General features: G+C 41.4%; 2 protein-coding genes across 2 annotated transcripts in view; both read left to right on the forward strand.

Annotated features, from left to right (window-relative positions):
• On the forward strand, positions 1 to 12,333 carry LOC134499117 (sulfotransferase 6B1-like). The gene is made up of 7 exons (XM_063305682.1): positions 1 to 285; positions 3,364 to 3,482; positions 5,187 to 5,276; positions 5,835 to 5,961; positions 7,677 to 7,771; positions 10,111 to 10,267; positions 12,115 to 12,333. The coding sequence occupies exons 1-7, from the start codon at positions 84 to 86 to the stop codon at positions 12,243 to 12,245; spliced, it is 921 nt and encodes a 306-aa protein (XP_063161752.1). The 5' UTR covers positions 1 to 83; the 3' UTR covers positions 12,246 to 12,333.
• A 2,044-nt stretch (positions 12,334 to 14,377) lies between these two features.
• Positions 14,378 to 18,899, forward strand: part of EIF2AK2 (eukaryotic translation initiation factor 2 alpha kinase 2) — a 32,385-nt gene continuing 27,863 nt past the window's right edge. Inside the window, exon 1 of the mRNA XM_063305670.1 lies at positions 14,378 to 14,482. The gene's annotated coding sequence lies outside the window, so the exon portion shown is untranslated. The remainder of the gene's footprint in view (positions 14,483 to 18,899) is intronic.

The raw sequence follows: 18,899 nt of genomic DNA on the forward strand, positions 1-18,899 counted from the left end.
GCATCGAAAAATCTGTGCACAAAACTAGAGCCGCCTTTGGAGACGATCGGTGACAAGGCAGAGACTGCCTGCAAGAGAAAAGAATGGCTGAAGAAAGTAGCAGCATTCTGCAAATAGTGAATAAGCTTTTTGATGAGAATAAAGACAACCAGAATGAAGAGCTTTTACTTACTTTCAAAGGAGTCCTGTATCCTAACCGCCTTTGTAGTGCAGAGACCTTTGAAGCACTGGAAACCATCGAAGCGAGAAAGGATGATATGCTGGTAGTTGCTTATCCAAAATGTGGTGAGTATCTATTCTTCCTTCTTTCTTTTGGAAAGCAAAGCAAAGAGGAAAACTATAGCGTTGTCACCACTTTTTTTCAAGTTTTGTCCCCCACTGCTGCCTCTCAGATGATCCCAAGTTTATTTGCAATCTATTAGAACAGACTTCCCCAAACTGACATCCTGCAATTATCTAGAGTTGCAACTGTCATCACCCTCAGCTATACGGTGGGAAGGTAGCAGAAAGAATCGAGAAGGGATGAGTTTGGGGAAGGCTGGACAACGACTGGGCACCAGGTGAACCTGCTCAGGTTTTATGATCCTAGAAGTCACGAATAATTTATAAGCTGCATGCTATATTCTGTTAAAACTTTAAGCAAACAAAATACTTTTAATCTTGTGGCCTTCCCTCAAAATAAGGTAAATATGCTTGGGGATGGCATTTTAAAAATTTAGATCCCATGATATGTGTTGCCCTGTTGGCTGATCATATAGTTTTTGGCTAAGAAGGACCACTGTACAAAGATGAAAGGGAAAAAAAAGCAGCTGGGCATAGACAGGCTGACCCTAATCCTTTTTAAAACCTCTTCTTGGTTTTAAGCTAGCCATTTTAACTACACCTAACTGAATGTGAAGTTTAACTTTTAGAATAGAGCATTTACCAGGAAATCATGCCCTATAATCCAGCAAATACTCCTACCCCAGTTACATCAGGAAAGGACACCTCTGTTGGCTGGACATTGTAATATGGAGACGGTTGGCTAGATACAAAAGTCATATGCAAGAAGGCAGCTGTAGAAATGGGAAAAATAAAGGAAAAGCAACACAGGTTTGCACATTTTGAGCCCTAGGTCCTGGAACTGGATGAATGGCTTTCTCCGAATGGGGATGTATGTGCACTGAAAAAGCAGGAACCGCTGGAGGTTCAAGCACCTTAGGAGGCCAAAATGCTCTCAGTTGCTCCTGTCACAAGACAGGGACAGCCTGGCCACAGTAGTTCAGACTGAACATTGGCCATAGTCCAACAAAGTGGAACTGCCCCTGGGAACGACACAGAACTTCTGAAGATGGCAAAACACAATAACCAGGTAACATCCAGAACTTAAGGAAATTTTGTGGCATTTATAGGAATTCTTGCCTCTCCATGCCTCTGGCTCCTGGGCTTCTTTCAAGAGAAAAAGTGGCATTTTGATATTTTTTTCAGTGTCCCTCAATAGATTTATTTATTTACTTTCTTACGTGTGTGAAAGGTGAAAAGTCCCCTGTGCAAGCACCGAGTCATGTCTGACCCTTTGGGGGGGACGCTGCTTTTGCAGCGCTTTCTAGGCAGACTATAGCGGGGTGGTTTGCTGTTGCCTTCCCCAGTCGTCACCTTCCCCAGCAAGCCGGGTACTCGTTTTACCAACCTGGGAAGGATGGAAGGCTGAGTCAACCTGAGCCAGCTGCCCGAGAATCCAGCTTCCACTGGGATCAAACTCAGGTCTTGGGGAGAGTTTCAGTTGCCATACTGCCACCTACCACTCTGCGCCATACAAGGCTATGCATCACCCTCACTTTCTTACATACAACCAGACAAATCCACAACGCTAAAGTAAGGATTAGTACTGGGAGACAAGATGCATGTATGCAAACAAATCAATTTTTCCTTTTCATGAAGGGGGAAGCGAGAGGGTTTTTATTACGGCAGACTTGTGGCAGCTCAGGTCAAAGTAATGGTTCTTTGCTTTTGTTCTCAGCATTTCAAATTTGGCAGATTTAAGGATGGCTGTGGATTGTCTTCAGTCTGCTGTTGCTATTGATGGATTGGGAATGGAAGAAATGGTGGGGTGAAACTATTACCATTGTACCAAACTATCACTTTGACACATCTTCTAATATGCTCTGCAAACCTGCTCCTCCAATCTTGCCCTGAGGCTGATTGAACATTTTATCTGAATTGGTGACAATTTATTCCCAAATTCATCACCATGTATTTAAAAAAGAGGTGCTGTCCTGCCTCTGACTCTTAGAGATCCTATGGGAAAGAGGGGAGGGGAGGAAGAAAAAAAAGAGAAAAGATGTCATGTTTCATAAAGAGGGCAGGGCAGATATTGAGTGCACCCAGGAGATGATGGTGATGATGATGATGATGATGATGATATAATTTTATTAAACTTGCATGCTGCCCAACTCTCTATGACTCAATGAGAAGACAGAATAGCAGTAAAATGGGGATGGAGCAATTACAAGAGCATGGATGCCTACGAACTCCAAAAGGTTACCTAACTCAGCCTCCCTCATCTCTAGTAGTGCCACTGGTTGAACTCTGGCTAGCATGGGCTCCACAAATCAGGATTGCTGCCTGGTTGCCACTTGGAACCTGCAGAGAAAGTGCAAGTCTTTGTAGATTGGGTGAAACCGCAAACTATAGCTTACCTCAAGGGTAACGGAAAAAAGAGGAGCAAGAAAAGGATCCCACAAACCCAAGACGCACTTTTTCTCTACTCATTTATATACATTATAGATTGGTATTATATCCAACCAAGTGTCAACACATAACAAAATCTACAAGCTAAGGTCTAAACATTTTAGTAGTTTCCAATCACTGTCCACTTCTGCTTGGCATGCTTAAACTTCACTGGTGTAATGATTGCCTATTCAAAATCACTATCAGACTCACACAAGGCTTTCACGGATATCTGATTTAATAATGAATAGTATGCAGGATCACAAGCAAAGCTGAGAATAGTAAAAGCACAGGATTTCTCCCAGTAAAAGCAGTGTCCAGTCCCTCCCCCCAGAGTCAGTACAATTCCATCCCCTGCAGGTGCCCATAATGGTTTCTGCCAGTCCTCAGGAAATGTCCTTGACCAGTCAAGATAACCCAGACATGCATTCTTCACTCCTCGCATCACAGCCTGGTACAAGTGAACAGGAGCAGCCCCCTCCTGTACAGCAATCTGTGCCAGCACCAGCATGGCATGGGAACACGTTACGATGTTTTCCAGGAACATTGGAACACGGACCATGACAACTGGCTTCAAGAAAACATGTTTGTCCTCTTGGCTATGGGGGTAATACCTCCATAATCTAAACACAGCTTACTTGTTTTCTCTTGTAGGTACCAACTGGGTATTTCACATTGTGTGTGAAATGGTAGCTGCAACTTCAAGTGGCAAGGACTTACCACTACCAAAATTCCTCTTAATGCTTGAATTTGGAAGCCCAGAAAAAACTCTGGTCAGTATGAATTCAGCCTTTTCTAGAATAATTTAAGCGGTTAAATGGCCTGGGTAATTCAGTCTGCTTCAGCATATGGCAAAACTAGAGCTGAGCTTAATTGACTGGACCCTGGTGGAATACTAGAGTCCAGGTTTATAAGCTACACTGAAGATTTGAAAAAATATTCTGGAATAAGGCAATGGCAAATTATTTCTGTTGTGTGCCAGAAAAAGCTGCATGGATGCATCCATGTAAGTTACCAGGAAGCACACTCAGGCTTGAAGGTGGTTTTTTTTTATTTTACTATCTACATTACAGATCTTATACGTTATTGCATTATTTTGATAGAGTTAGAATCTTTGGATTTGTGAGCCTGTTCTACAGCAGGGTCAAAGAAACAGAAAACTTGATAGCGATATTGAGATACAAGAAAGAAAAAAGCCCTTCAAGGTTATTTTACTTAGATACTGCATGGATTTTGAGAGAATGTACTTCTGACTAACCAATCTAATCTCCAGTATGGTTTTATGTTCTGGTATGTTTGTAGAATCGCTTGTTACATGCAAAAGAATTATGTAAGCAGATCTGCCTCTTCAGAGCAGGGGACAGGACAGGAGAGTTGGTTACAGACAGAGATCTGGGTGGCCATTATTACCATCTACATAATGAAGAGGCCATGGTTTTTTAACCATGTTTTTTTGTTAATGCAAACTTGCTGATGCTGTTATGTTTGCAGCAAACTGTACTGGGGATCCCAGCTAGGGGCAGTTTTTTTGGGGACCATTATATATCTGAATACACAGCAAGTTTCCCTTATTTGCCTTCATCTCCTCAGACACACAGCGTGTCTCTCTGAGGTTACGATTTTCCTTAGGGTCTGAGGAGAGATCATACTCTTAGTCTTTCTGGCTCAAATTTTATTTTGATGTCTTATGTTTTATCCTCCAATCTGAGTTGAGCCTGGAGTTCCTAATAGTGAAACAACCTCTTCTATCCCCTTTCTCTCTCCTTGATAAATTTTTGAACAAATACCTGTACCTACATTTTGTAAGGGGTAGTAATCAAGAAATCAAATGATGTATCGTGCTGGGAAAATCTGCCATCAAAGACCTATCTGAAATTTTCAGAAGTAAAGATGTCAGTTTAAAAACAAAGGTCTTCTCAATTGCCACATATGCCTCTGAAAGTTGGACATTAAAAAAGGAAGATAGAAGAATTGATGCATTCGAATTGTGGTGTTGGTGAAGATTATTGAAAATACCATGGACTGCCAGAAGAACAAACAAATCAGTTTTAGAAGAAATACAACCAGAACATTCTGTAGAGGCAAAGATACTAAGCTTAGACTCTCATACTTTGGGCACATCATCAGGAAAGACCGATCGCTTGAAAAGGACATCATGTTTGGTAAAGTCGAGGGCCAGAGGAAAAGAGGAAGACCTTCAATGTGATGGATTGATTCAATTACCACAACAATGGAGGCAAACATTGGAACAGTCAGGCATATGGCGCAAGACCGAACAGCATTTTCTTTTGTTATACATAGGGTTGCAATAAGTCATAAATGACTCAACAGCAACTAACAACAACAACAAATCCCATCCTTGCAGGACATTTGCAAGTATATGCAACCAACCAGGAAGTGAGCTTGTCAGGCGCATGTACATATGCGAATGGGGTCATTCGTCAACAGAATTTTAGCAATTTTTTGTTTTATTTCAGAGAATGAAAGAACAGCCATCTCCCCGTTATTATACAACTCATCTCCATTATGACAACATTCCAAAATCTTTTCTGGAGAATAAGGTGAAGGTAAGGAAACAGTACTTAATTGTGAGTACTATCATCCAACAGCATTACCTGGTTGCATATCAGTATGTAGATACTGAGTATTATACATTTCTGAAGGTCTCATAAAATCATAAGATGATATAGTCAAAAAAGTTTAGGTCCCTTATATCCTCAACGTAGTTGAAAGCAATGTTCCCTGTAATTACTGTGCTGGAAGGTGGTCCTGAATCTGGGGTCCTTTCTGTTATAACTTTTATCCATGAATCAAACCACAGTATATAATACTTAGGATCATATCTTTTTCTTCAATATTTATCCAAAGTAATTGAGATTCTGGAGATTTATCCAAGTCTCTCCAACCAAAAATGTTATTGAGACAGAAGTCTGTTTTCTTTGTAGGGTGCAATTCTTGGCATGCCACCATTCAAAGGCCAAGTGCAAATTTTGGCATAGAAAATGCAACCCTGATTTATGTCGTAGTTTCAGTATATAAATACTGCATGTCACTTTACTGGATATTTATAATTCGTTTAAACCACACCTAGTGATCTTCTATCTATCATCTGTCTATTTAAACAGATGCTGGTGGTATTTCGAAATCCCAAAGATGCAGCTGTATCCTACTACCATTTTTACAACAAAAATCCTTTGCTTCCTAAAGTCAGTTCCTGGGATGATTTCTTTCAAAAGTTTATGAATGGTGAAGGTATATTATCTTATATATTCCTTTTGTTCTTTCAAGGCCTGGCATGGTTTCCAGATTCTGCTTAGCCTGAAAATGTTCCAGTTAAATTTGAATCTGATCCAATCTAGGTGATTGCACAGAAGCATAACTTTTTTTTTCTTTAACTCACTGTATCAAGATATACTGAAGCAAATTAAATGCAGGGAATTTCATGCACTGGCATCAAAAGCAAGTCTTTCATTGACTTCAACTTCAAGAATCTGTCCATTATTTATGTCTTTAGCATATTTCTCATTTCAAGTTAGCTATTCCTGTACATTTTAATACCAATAGCGAAACTAACATGTTAGGTAAAGGTAAAGGTTTCCCTTGACGTAAAGTCCAGTCGTGTCCGGCTCTAGGGGGCGGTACTCATCTCTGTTTCTAAGCCTTGGAGCCGGCGTTGTCATAGACACTTCCAGGTCATGTGGCCAGCATGACGACTCGGAACGCCGTTACCTTCCCGCCGAAGCGGTACCTATTGATCTACTCACATTTGCATGTTTTCGAACTGCTAGGTGAGCAGGAGCTGGGACGAGCAACGGGAGCTCACCCCGCCGCGCGGTTTCGAACCACCGACCTTCCGATCGGCAGCTCAGCGGTTTAACCCGCAGCGCCACCGAGTCCCCCCAACTAACATGTTAAGCACATTTAAAATGGTAATTTATTTAATTCTTAAAGCATATCAGAAATGAGTTGCTGCAGCTGTCCAAGTTACATAAATAAAATTATGGATGAGTCTATTTGCAATAGACTTACCTGAAACAGAAAACATTCCAAAGATAATTTGTGTATAAACAATACTGTAGAGACCACACTATGTAATAGCTTATGACATACAGTAAATCCACTTGTCTCTTCAACAAGATGGATGATAGCAAAAGAGGGGACTCCACATTTTTGGCTGCCTTTCTAATTCTTCCTATGATCAGAAGGCAAGAGATCTTATGCTCAGTGATCTGAATAAGCACAATTAAAGAAGCCCTCATCTTAAAAATTAATGTAATTTATTTATTACTTCAACTTATATGCAGCTCAGAATCTGGAAATGGAATGGCATATAAGTTGAAGTAATATGTGAAATTTCAAGTAAAATAAAATAAAATGAAATAAAAGATATCTCCCCATATGTTTCTACTTACAAAGGAAATTACTAAAAGTAATCTTCAGATTAATTTTCTAGCCTAAAGGTGATATGCATTGAGCAATATAAACTTATACTGTTCCAGAAGTCTTTGAAGAAACAGAAACTCTCTTTTTCTTCCTCTCCTTAATGTGACAAAAGAATTCTCACGTAGCACAAAACTGACCAAGTAAAAAAAGACCTTTTAGAATGATATCACTGCATGTAGCATCAGACCTATCCTAACAAGGTATGATTCAGAGTACAGTAATTTATTACTAATTGGATTAGAATGAATTGAGCTAAATTTTATCACTTAATCCTCTTGATTTGCCTATTACGTTTGCATATTATAAAAATGTGCCCCGTGCTGGTCAACCTGGAGTCAGTATCACGTTGGGTTATATCCAGATGTCTCTTACTTAAAATAGACTCAGTTAAATCAGTAGGATTAAAATAGTCATGATAACCCTGGTTCCAATCCAATTGATATGAATGAGATTGCTATATTTTCCTTGTCTCATATAGAGAACTTAATCAGATTGTGAGGTAGAGACTGTACTTATCATTTCAGTTGGGTGGAATTCCTACTTTGACCATGCTGTTGCTTGGGACAAACATATGGATGAAGAAAATATAATGATAATCACCTATGAAGAACTGAAAGAAGTAAGTCTTCTTAGAAATTAAAATAATATTTACAGTATACCACACATTTTTTCCGTAGCCTGCTATGGAGGAAGCCTTCTCCAGCATTCCCCAATATGAGCAACTTCCAGATGTGTGGACTTCAGCAAATAGGCATCCATGGGGAGGAGGCAAGAAGGGAGCAAGTGACAAAAATGTGCATCATGATATCATGATGCAAGTCCTGTGACTTGTGTCCAGCATCCGGATACAAGTACAAAAGGATGGAGTTTGCACTGTGACATTACCGTCATGCATGACCATTTTTTTCATCATCATAATCATGCCTAGTTGTGAATGCTTTAGCTCCCAGGATTCTCAACAAAGGAGAATCCAGCAATGAACTGGTTGACTGATTTAATAATTTACAGACATAGACCCAAAAGAAATACTGGGATTGAAATCCATGTATCTGGAGACTGACCTACTCTAACCAGATTTTATCTTGCCTTGCATAATGATACTGTATTTCCAAACTCTAATTAACATGAAAAAAAGGTGAAAGGTCCCCTGTACAGGCACCAAGTCATGTCTGACACTTTGGAGGGATACTGCTTTCATGACCTTTTCTAGGCAGACTATTTGTCCCTTTACATGGTTTATTTAGTAACTGAGATATCATTCCTGTGTTTTTTAAAATCCTCCTTTTTGTCTGCATTCACTGGAGCAATCAAGGTCATCATGAAGCTATTTGTGTTCTGATGTTTAAATAAGAACCTTCAGTTTTCTACTATTATCTACTATTCTACTATTATTTCTCACGTAGCATGTTTCCATCATCCATACAGTTCAGAGACTTTTGAAAGAACGGCCTGCCTGCTTTATTATTCAAATTTTGTTACTGCCCATCTCCCCCAAAAGAGAGATTTTGCATGATACTTCTCAAGTGTCTGTCAGCTGTAAGCCCAACCAACAGATGTTAGGCAATGAAGGAGGGGTTGGGTGAGCAGGTGATGAAGGAGGAGAGAGAACCGGTCCACCCGACTCCTGACAACAGGAGCCTGAACAGGTGAGTTATGCCAGTATGAGCTGAACCAGTTGCTGTTCAGGCTGATCCAGGTCTCTGAGATGGAATTGGCTTGGAGACCTGGTAGGTAAACAGGGGAGCCCAGATTAAAAGATCCAGACTTTCCTGCTGTCCCAAATAGAGTGGCCCTGGAGGATAGCACCAGCCAGAAATGTCCAATAGGTGCTGGGCTGATCCCATCCCCTGGGCGGTTCACCTGGGACACTAAGAATGGTTGGTGAAGCATGTGAGAACTGCCACAACTTCTTGACTGCTTAAGGGAACAGTGAAGGACAACTTTAAGCTGGGGTAGACGCAAAATGAGGGCAATGTCATGGGCCTAAGGGATCGCAGGGTATGTCTATGCCATGCTTAGGCGCACGTGGGAAAGGCTCTCATTCTTCCACTCTATGTATCATAGGGTGACTGGGAGATGATGTGGACTGGGTTCACATATCATACTTGGTCACTGTTTGCTTAACCATGGTTTCTTGGCTAATATGTTAATCCATAAACTATGCTTTACAAATCACAAGAGCTAGAACCACTCAATCCCCTAAACCACAAACAAACTGCACTTTAAGTGCAATGTAAGAATCTAGCCTTGTTCCTTAGTGTTTGGTCTCAGTGTTTGACTTTTCTCCGTTGTGTAGCTTCATAATTAATATAGTGTCTCCCTTTTATTATTTTGTAACCTACCTGATTATCTAGTTTAAATATTTTGAAATGAAAATATAAATGGTAATTCTACAGTTAAGGGCAATCCTAATTCAGGCTCCATAAACATGCTAATGAGATTGACATACATGCTAATAATTGGATTTACAAAAATGAAAAATGATATGTAAATATTTTAATAAATAAATATTAACAACACAATGTTGTGCATGTGAACCTCAGAAGTAAAACCTTTGGGTGTCAAAGTATTATACAGGTAGTCCTCATTTAACAACTGCTCTGTTTAGTGACCATTTGAAGTTACGGCACTGAAGATGTAACTTTATGACCGCTCCTAGCACTTACAATCATTTCAGCATCCCTGCGGTCACATGACTGAGATTTGGGTGCTTTGCAACTGGTGGGCATTTACAATGGTCACAGCATCCCACAGTCACGTGGTCACCATTTGCCTGCTTCACAGATGGCTTCTGACAAGCAGAGTCAATGGAGAAACTGGCAGTAAAATTGCAAGTCACAGTCACGTGATGTCTCCCTTAATGACCATGTTGCTTAGAGACAGAGTTGCCAGCCCCAACTGCAGTTAAGTGAAGTCTACCTGTATTATTTTAAATGATTGATCGCTATTATTTTACAGAACCTTCTGGAAGGAGTCAAGCAAATAGCTGACTTTTTTGAACTCCCTCTGTCTGATGAGATGATTAAGTCTATTGCAGACAAGGCTACCTTTCAAGCAATGAGCAGCAAATCTCAGGAAACTTTGGGTTCCTTTGCTCCTGTTATTTTCAGAAAAGGTACTATTTTCTTCAGGGCTCAAGACTGCTGTTAAGAAGCTGTTTCTTCAAAGAACACAAATGCCCTCTAGTGGAGGCAATTATTATTAGAAGCAAAACTAAGATTTATAACATGCTATCTCAGTATTTTAAGGGCCCAGTTTTAAAGTTCTGTCCTTCTGTTACATTGCAGAATAGAGGGACAGAAACCCTTTAAAAGACACTGCAATGTCTTTTTACTTTTATCACCATATATAGAATATAAACCTGACCTACAGTAATTTCTGGAGAATTTGCGTATTTCATTCTGTAAATAAACAGATATATTATACTCATGAATCCCGCTACCACAGAAGCAACCTAACATCCTCCAAATATTTTGGACTTTAATTACCCTTGGTCCTAGCTGGGGTAGCCAGTGGTGAGGGACTATGGTACTGTAGCTAAAATGCAGAGCTCTGTAAGTGGTTCTTTTCAGCATTCTTGCAAAACAAAATTGTTTGTTCTACAAATCACAGACACTGGCAGACACAAAACCTTTTGTTACTTGCATCTAACTATGGCACCTATGTAAAAAATACCTACCAATTTTTCCCCCAGATTCCTGATTTAGCCTCATAACTATTTGGTTTCCAAAGAATCCTATAGGCAGCCCCATGTAACCAACTTTAGAAGCTGGAATGACAACAGCAGGCAAGTCACAGTTCTCCAGGAGAAACTATGGTTATTAGACAAATGAACGCCTGGCTGTTGATGATTTCCTGGGCTCAATCCACAAGAATGGTTAATTCCTGGCATTTTAAAAAAATGGGTGGGGCCTGGGTACAATGCTCCATGGAGATCTTCAAGGGAAGCAGAGGTCACATCCAGATAGGCCGGGAATCTGGAGGCAGAGTGAATGATCTGGAGTTGGTCCATGGGCAAGCTTTGTGCAAAAGCAACCCATTAGCTAAGATGGGGAGTAGCTTTTCCAAGTTCATGTCCAACAAATATAGTGTGAATACAATTTGCAGACAGCATAACTATACTCCCCACATACTTGGAGGAGATCAGGGTGTAACATTTTAAAAAAAAAGTTCAAGAGCAGAAAATAGATCTTGTCTCTGGCTTTATAGTCAGTGTCCCAAGGAAAACCCAGGCTAGAGCAATTTTATCTTCTTTCTTTTATATTGGGCATTTGGTAACAAATACTACACTTAATTAAGTCAACTACAAACCCAGCAAACATTGGCAAAATTTCTGAAGCATTCTAAGTTTTAAAATTGGTTTTGTATCTGTGTGTATGCATGCGTGCTTACGATATTGGGTGAACCCTATGAATTTGGTTAATTTATAGTTCAGTATATTCTGCAGACCTAATACAGGTTATTTCAGTAATTAGGATAATGTTGTACGAATATAATGATGTAAATCCCATGGATGTTGTAGCTCCTCCCCAAATATGTAATCCACCAAGGGCCAGAACAACATCAGTCATTCTTCTACCTTGTCTGAAAAAGGTGTTTCCATATAAAAAAGTAAAAAACAACAACTGAATGGCGATATAGTAGATGTCATGTAAACATACAGAACTGTATAAACAAACAATAGCACAATAGCATAGTAAATATTTGACGTGCTTTTTACTAGGAGATAATCCACTTATCACCTTATTTGGTTTATTCCCAGGTGTCTTAGGCTATAAAGCTTTACTATCTGGAAAACCCATTAAATTCAACAGGTCTTATTTCTGAATACTGTAGACTTGCATATCAATACTTTATAAAGCATATAAATTATGCAAATTTCCACACTCCAAAGATGTTTCAGACTGTTGAATTTTTATAGATGAAGACATAAATAATTCTTTTTTCATTGGTCCTGTACAGGTGAAGTGGGCGATTGGAAAACTTTGTTCACTGAAGCTCAGAGCAAAGAAATGGATGCAAAATTTGAAGCATGTTTAGCTGGGACTAAACTGGGTGCAAAACTAAAATATGATAAATACTGCAAATTTTAAGATTTGTAATTTTGAAATAATGGGTTTTAGTCTCTTAGACATACCTTTTCTAAAAGAGAAATTAAATGATGTAAACAAATAAAAATAATATATATTTCAAAGTTTTTTTCTGTTTGGTTTTGCTTTAAGTTTACTCAATCTAATTTTTAACTTTCAAACAGAAAACAGGGTTTGGAAATTAGCATGTAAATGCTGTGAAAGAGTTATTATGAAATTGTCTTTTATATTTTTAATAACAGTCATACTTCAAAGACAACAATTTTATCCTTTTGAAGCAGCATTTACCTGCATTTCAAGCAGAATTGTAATCCACAAACACTTTTGTCATATCTAACTCTTTGCAGTTAGAGGTTCAACAGATTGTCTTCTCTTGCTGATACCTTCATTTGGCAGAAAATACTGTAGAAGAAAGAAAAAGGGTCTCTGCTAGTCTAGATCTATTCTAGGGCTGGAGTTCCCCAGAAGCCCTTTATATAGGGAAGCCTTGCTTTTGGTTTTTGCAAGGGCACCCTCTCTCTAAGACTTCCGAGAAGATGTAATTTGCCAGGGTTCCGAGGGACAGCCTTTGTAATCAGGCACCCTGCTGAGTCAAGGCTTCCTCTTAGCATTTATCTTAAAAGGAAAGGACCATTTTCTCTTATTTGATCAAAGGGATCTCAGGGGTGGGGATGGGGACAAATGAGACGCTCAAGTAAGTCTTTCACCAATGGGCATGGATGGGCTGTTTTCTGTGACCTCTAGACCTGCAAATGTATATCCATGCTCATGTTCATAGTGTCCTGCTGTCAGAATAGAACTGAACATAGATCCATTTCAGGGCTGTTTTCAACTGGATTCAAGAGGGAAAGGGAGATAGTCTGGAAGTGGGCATTTTCCATCAATTTATTTTTCAAGACAGAAATAATTAACAGTGTTACTTTAGGATCAAGATACGTGAATGGATTCTTTTAGCCTTTGCTTAACAGGGACACTGGACCCTGACCTCCAAGATCTTGACAGAAGATTTTACATAGATAGAAATATATTTAATATTCAATATTCATACATACATAGATGCTTACATTCAAACATTTAGACTTTCATTAAGGATCTTTGAATCCTGCCTCATTCTTTTTTTCAAGTTAGTAAGCTTAGAGGCCCTTTTCACTAACCTTGATAGATAAGAAGCTGTCCCCATAGAATTAAGATAAGGGGTACTTCCAAGGAGAGCTTCTTCCTAGAAGAAGGTATTGTTTAGCTAACAGTCAAGAGGCGGAAGGAAGGAAGGCAGGCCCTTATATGGAATGGTGCTGTGGTGGAGTATGAGTAACTGGGTAAGGGGAGATATTCTATAGGAGGGACCCAACCACGGCTGGCTGGGGAATTCTGGGAATTTAAGTCCACACATCTTAAAGTTGCCAAGGTTGAGAAACACTGGGCTGAATGGAATGTATATATTGAGCTGTAAGGGGAGGATCCTGCATGATCGCCCACATTGCTTTTGTTCTTGGGTGAAGAATAAAGAACAGTTGCCTGCTATTTCTTCCATCCCCGCTCAGAAGCGAACCTGATAAGGAAATAAAATTCTAACCATCTCTCCCAGCAAGAAGCCAACTTCCTTGGAGCTGCTGTTTGAGGAATTCCTCTTCAGCCTGAAGAGAAGGTATATTTCTCCCATCCTCATTTTTTGTAATTGTAACTGCTGCCGTTGCTTTCGCGTTTCCCATCTCGCTAGGTTTCGTTTATCCAGACTTAGGTAGCAGAGATTTTTTATTTTCTTTCCTCCGCTGAAGTCCAGGAGTAACACACCCTTTATCCTATCCTGGGACCACAGCTGCCCCTAGCTCCTACGCCCTCCATAACATCTGTGCGTGAAACCGCTTACGGTACCGTGATCAAAACTGGCACATTCTTCAGTGATTTGGGGTTGGACCCATCAGCGTGTCTCCCAAGTAAAAACTTTCGTATGGTCAAGTCATCTCCCGCCTCATCCCCATGAAGAGCGCGAAATACTGGCATTCAGACCAGCCTTTTTCTCCCCTTCACTTGACGGCGCGGTTTCCCGTCGGAGGACTTTCACTTTCGATTTCCCGGCAGTTTTGGCTGTCTTCGCGCGGAAGGCGGAGATTTCGGTCGAGTGGGTGGAGGTGGCCGTGAGGTCCTTGGAGAAACGAAAGTGGGAAGGGGTGGCACTGCTTAGCTGCGCTCTGCCGGAGAAGGACGAAAAGCGGCTGAGTTCCGACGCTTCTGCTGCTTCAGTGAGTATTTAAGCGGCGGGGAGGTGGGGGTGGGGGTAGGCTGCCCGCAATTGCACCCCACGCGAGTTGCGGATTTAGCCGGCCGCTAAAATGGTCTTGCAGCTCTGGAAAGGGCCCCCTTCTCCTGAAGATGCTGACTGGTTTTGGGGGGGGGGTGCCAGCGCGCGCGCTGACATCATTTATTTGTCCAATATAGGCCATTTTGTATAGACGCCCACTCGACGTTCGGCTGAAGGATTCTTGAGGAGGGACTCCCCCACCCACCCAACAGATCAGGGCTGCAACTGGGGGGGGGCGGGGGCAAGCAGGGCATGTGCCCCGGAGGCCGCGCTGGAGAGGGGCGCCAAAATGAGCGCTGGGGGGGGGCGCCAAAATGGGCGCGGAATCCATGTTTGCCCCGGGTGACACAGGCCCTAGTTGCGGCCCTGCAACAGATTCCCCTGGGAAATCCTCGATCTCTTCCCGGTGCTCCGATTGATTGCGTTCAAGGAAAGGCGGGAAAATCATCTGGTGGAGGTAGTTTAATATGGATTCCTACACCCTGTAGAGCAGTGTTTCTCAACGTTGGCGGCTTTAAGATGCTTGGACTTCAACTCCCAGCTGGCTGGTGAATTCTGGGAATTGAAGTCCACACCTATTAAAGTCGCCAGAGTTGAGAAACACTGCTGTAGAGGATTGGTCGATGCTGATTTGGATTCTACCGGTGTGAGACAAGTCAAGTGTTATTTAGTATCTTAGGAGCCTACATTGCCTTGGTATTCCTCTTTCCAAATGGCACACAGTTGTGTAACTTAATTTTAGGGTTTGTTTTTTGTCCACACCCAAAATACAGTTGTTGAGGTCAGAAACCATACATCTTAAGCTATAGAAAATCTTGAATACAAAGTCTGGTATCTGGATTTTGGGTCTGGACAATATGATAATATGGTAAATTGCAGATAAAGAACAGGCATAATGTTGAATAAAGGTGGCACGCTAACAGTTTTTTTTTTTTACTGCTCACTGTATTGTGCACAGAGGGTCCTGTCAGTAGAGATGTCTCTCTTATCCCTCCACATCCCAACACTACTGTGTAATCCTCTAGTTTAGTAAATAGCAAATCAAAGTACATCATGCTGCAATTCTGTGCATACTTTGGAATAATTTTTACTGAATTTATTGAAACCTGAATTTGAATTTAAAAATAAATAAATACAGGTTGGTTAAAGTCACTCAGATCTGATCTGAGTTGGACTCTGGCTGGGTGTTGTTGTTTATTCGTTTAGTCACTTCCAACTCTTCGTGACTTCATGGACCAGCCCACGCCAGAGCTTCCTGTCAGTCGTCAACACCCACAGCTCCCCCAGGGACGAGTCCGTCACCTCTAGAATATCATCCATCCACCTTGCCCTTGGTCGGCCCCTCTTCCTTTTGCCCTCCACTCTCCCTAGCATCAGCATCTTCTCCAGGGTGTCCTGTCTTCTCATTATGTGGCCAAAGTATTTCAGTTTGGCCTTTAATATCATTCCCTCAAGTGAGCAGTCTGGCTTTACTTCCTGGAGGATGGACTGGTTTGATCTTGCAGTCCAAGGCACTCTCAGAATTTTCCTCCAACACCACAGTTCCAAAGCATCAATCTTCCTTCCCTCAGCTTTCCTTATGGTCCAGCTCTCACAGCCATATGTTACTACAGGGAACACCATTGCTTTAACTATGCGGACATTTGTTGTCAGTGTGATGTCTCTGCTCTTAACTATTTTATCGAGATTTGTCATTGCTCTTCTCCCGAGGATTAAACGTCTTCTGATTTCCTGACTGCAGTCAGCATCTGCAGTAATCTGCTCCTTTCCCAATCTTAAACCAGTCCGTTGTTCCATGGTCTGTTCTTACTGTTGCTACTTGGTCGTTATACAGATTCTTCAGGAGGCATACAAGATGACTTGGTATCCCCATACCACTAAGAACTTGCCACAATTTGTTATGGTCCACACAGTCAAAGGCTTTAGAATAGTCAATAAAACAGAAAGAGATGTTTTTCTGAAACTCCCTGGCTTTTTCCATTAACCAGCGGATATTGGCAATTTGGTCCCTAGTTCCTCTGCCTTTTCTAAACCCAGCTTGTGCATCTGGGAATTCTCGCTCCATGAATTGCTGAAGTCCACCTTGCAGGATCTTGAGCATTACCTTACTGGCATGTGAAATGAGTGCCACTGTTCGATAGTTTGAACATTCTTTAGTGTTTCCCTTTTTTGGTATGGAGATATAAGTTGATTTTTTCCAATCTGATGGCCGTTCTTGTGTTTTCCAAATTTGCTGGCATATGGCATGCATTACCTTGACAGTATCATCTTGCAAGATTTTGAACAGTTCAGCTGGGATGCCGTCGTCTCCTGCTGCCTTGTTATTAGCAATGCTTCTTAAGGCCCATTCAACCTCACTCTTCAGGATGTCTGGCTCTAGCTCACTGTTCCACACAGTCAAAGCTATCCCTGATATTGTTATCCTTCCTATACAGGTCTTCTGTATATTCTTGCCACCTTTTCCTGATCTCTTCTTCTTCTGTTAGGTCCTTGCCATCTTTGTTTTTGATCATACCCATTTTTGCCTGGAATTTACCTCCAATGTTTCTAATTTTCTGGAAGAGGTTTCTTGTCCTTCCTATTCTATTGTCTTCTTCCACTTCCGCGCATTGCTTGTTTAAAAATAATTCCTTATCTCTTCTGGCTAACCTCTGGAATTTTGCATTTAATTGGGCATATCTCCCCCTATCACTGTTGCCGTTTGCTTTCCTTCTTTCTTGGGCTACTTCTAGTGTCTCAGCAGACAGCCATTTTGCCTTCTTGGTTTTCTCTTTCTTTGGGATGTATTTTGTTGCCTCCTCCTGAACAATCTCGCGAACTTCTGTCCATAGTTCTTCCGGAACCCTACCTACTAAGTCCAGTCCCTTAAATCTATTCTTCACCTCCACTGCATATTCCTTAGGAATATTAGTGAGCTCATATCTAGCTGATCTGTGGGTCTTCCCTAATCTCTTTAGTCTGATCCTAAATTGTGCAAGAAGAAGTTTGTGATCTGAACTACAGTCAGCTCCAGGTCTTGTTTTTACCGACTGTATAGATGTCCACCACCTTTGGCTGCAAAGGATGTAGTCAATCTGATTTTGGTGTTGTCCATCTGGTGAAGTCCATGCATAAAGCCATCTCTTAGGTTGTTGGAAGAGAGTGTTTGTTATGCAGAGTGAGTTGTCTTGGCAAAATTCTATCAGCCTATGTCCTGCTTCATTTTGTTCTCCCAGGCCATGCTTACCTGTAATTCGAGGTGTCATTTGACTGCCCACCTTAGCATTCCAGTCTCCTGTGATGAAAATAACATCTCTTTTAGGTGTGTTGTCCAGTAGGTGCTGCAGATCCTCATAGAACTGCTCTACTTCAGCTTCTTTAGCATCTGTGGTTGGGGCGTATATTTGGATCACTGTGATGCTAGATGGCTTGCCCTGAATTCGAATTGAGATCATTCTATCATTTTTTAGATTGTATCCAAGCACTGCTTTAGCCACTTTACTATTAATTATGAAGGCTACTCCATTTCTTCTGTGGTCCTCTTGTCCACAGTAGTAGATCTGGTGGTCATGTGATGTGAAGGGGCCCATTCCAGTCCATTTCAGTTCACTGACGCCCAAAATGTCTATCTTTAATCTTGACATCTCACCAATAACCACATCCAATTTGCCCTGGCTCATAGATCTTACATTCCAGGTTCCAATAGTGTGTTGATCCTTAGAACATCGGATTCACCGTTCACCACCAGCACCGTCGGCCGCTAGCCATCCTTTCGGCTTTGAGCTAGCTGTGTCATCATGTCTGGGGCTAGTTGAACTCATCCTCTGTTCCTCCCCAGTAGCATTTGGACCATCTTCCAACCTGGGGGTCTCATCTTCCAATGGTATACCGGCATATCTCTGGTTGTACTGATCCATTTAGTTTTCACGGCAAGGGTGGGTTGCCATTACCTTCCCCAGGGATCGCATTTAGTCTGACCTCTCTGTCATGACCTTCCTGTCTTGGGTGGCCCTTCACGGTTTAGCTCATGGCATCATTGAGGTGCTCAAGCTCCAGCACCACGACAAGGTAACGATCCTTTGCTGAAGCTGGCTGGGTACATCCTACCAAGTTGACTGGGTTTGGATCTTGTCCTGTTTCCTGGGGAAGTTTGAGCCTGTGAGTCTTGAGGAAATGGACAGGATTTTCAGGACTTCCAACATGGCCACCTGTACATCAGATCCATGTCCATCCTGGTTGGTTAAAGCTGCCCAGAGAGTGAGGTGTGGCTGGATCAATTCATCTTTGAGTGAAGGGATGGCTCCACATAGAGAGGAGGAGACAGTAGTGCCCCCTCTCCTCAGGAAGCCATAGCTAAATCCAGAAGCGTTGGATAATTT

Source organism: Candoia aspera, chromosome 1 (genome assembly GCF_035149785.1).
Source record: "Candoia aspera isolate rCanAsp1 chromosome 1, rCanAsp1.hap2, whole genome shotgun sequence".
Classification (NCBI taxonomy): domain Eukaryota; kingdom Metazoa; phylum Chordata; class Lepidosauria; order Squamata; family Boidae; genus Candoia; species Candoia aspera.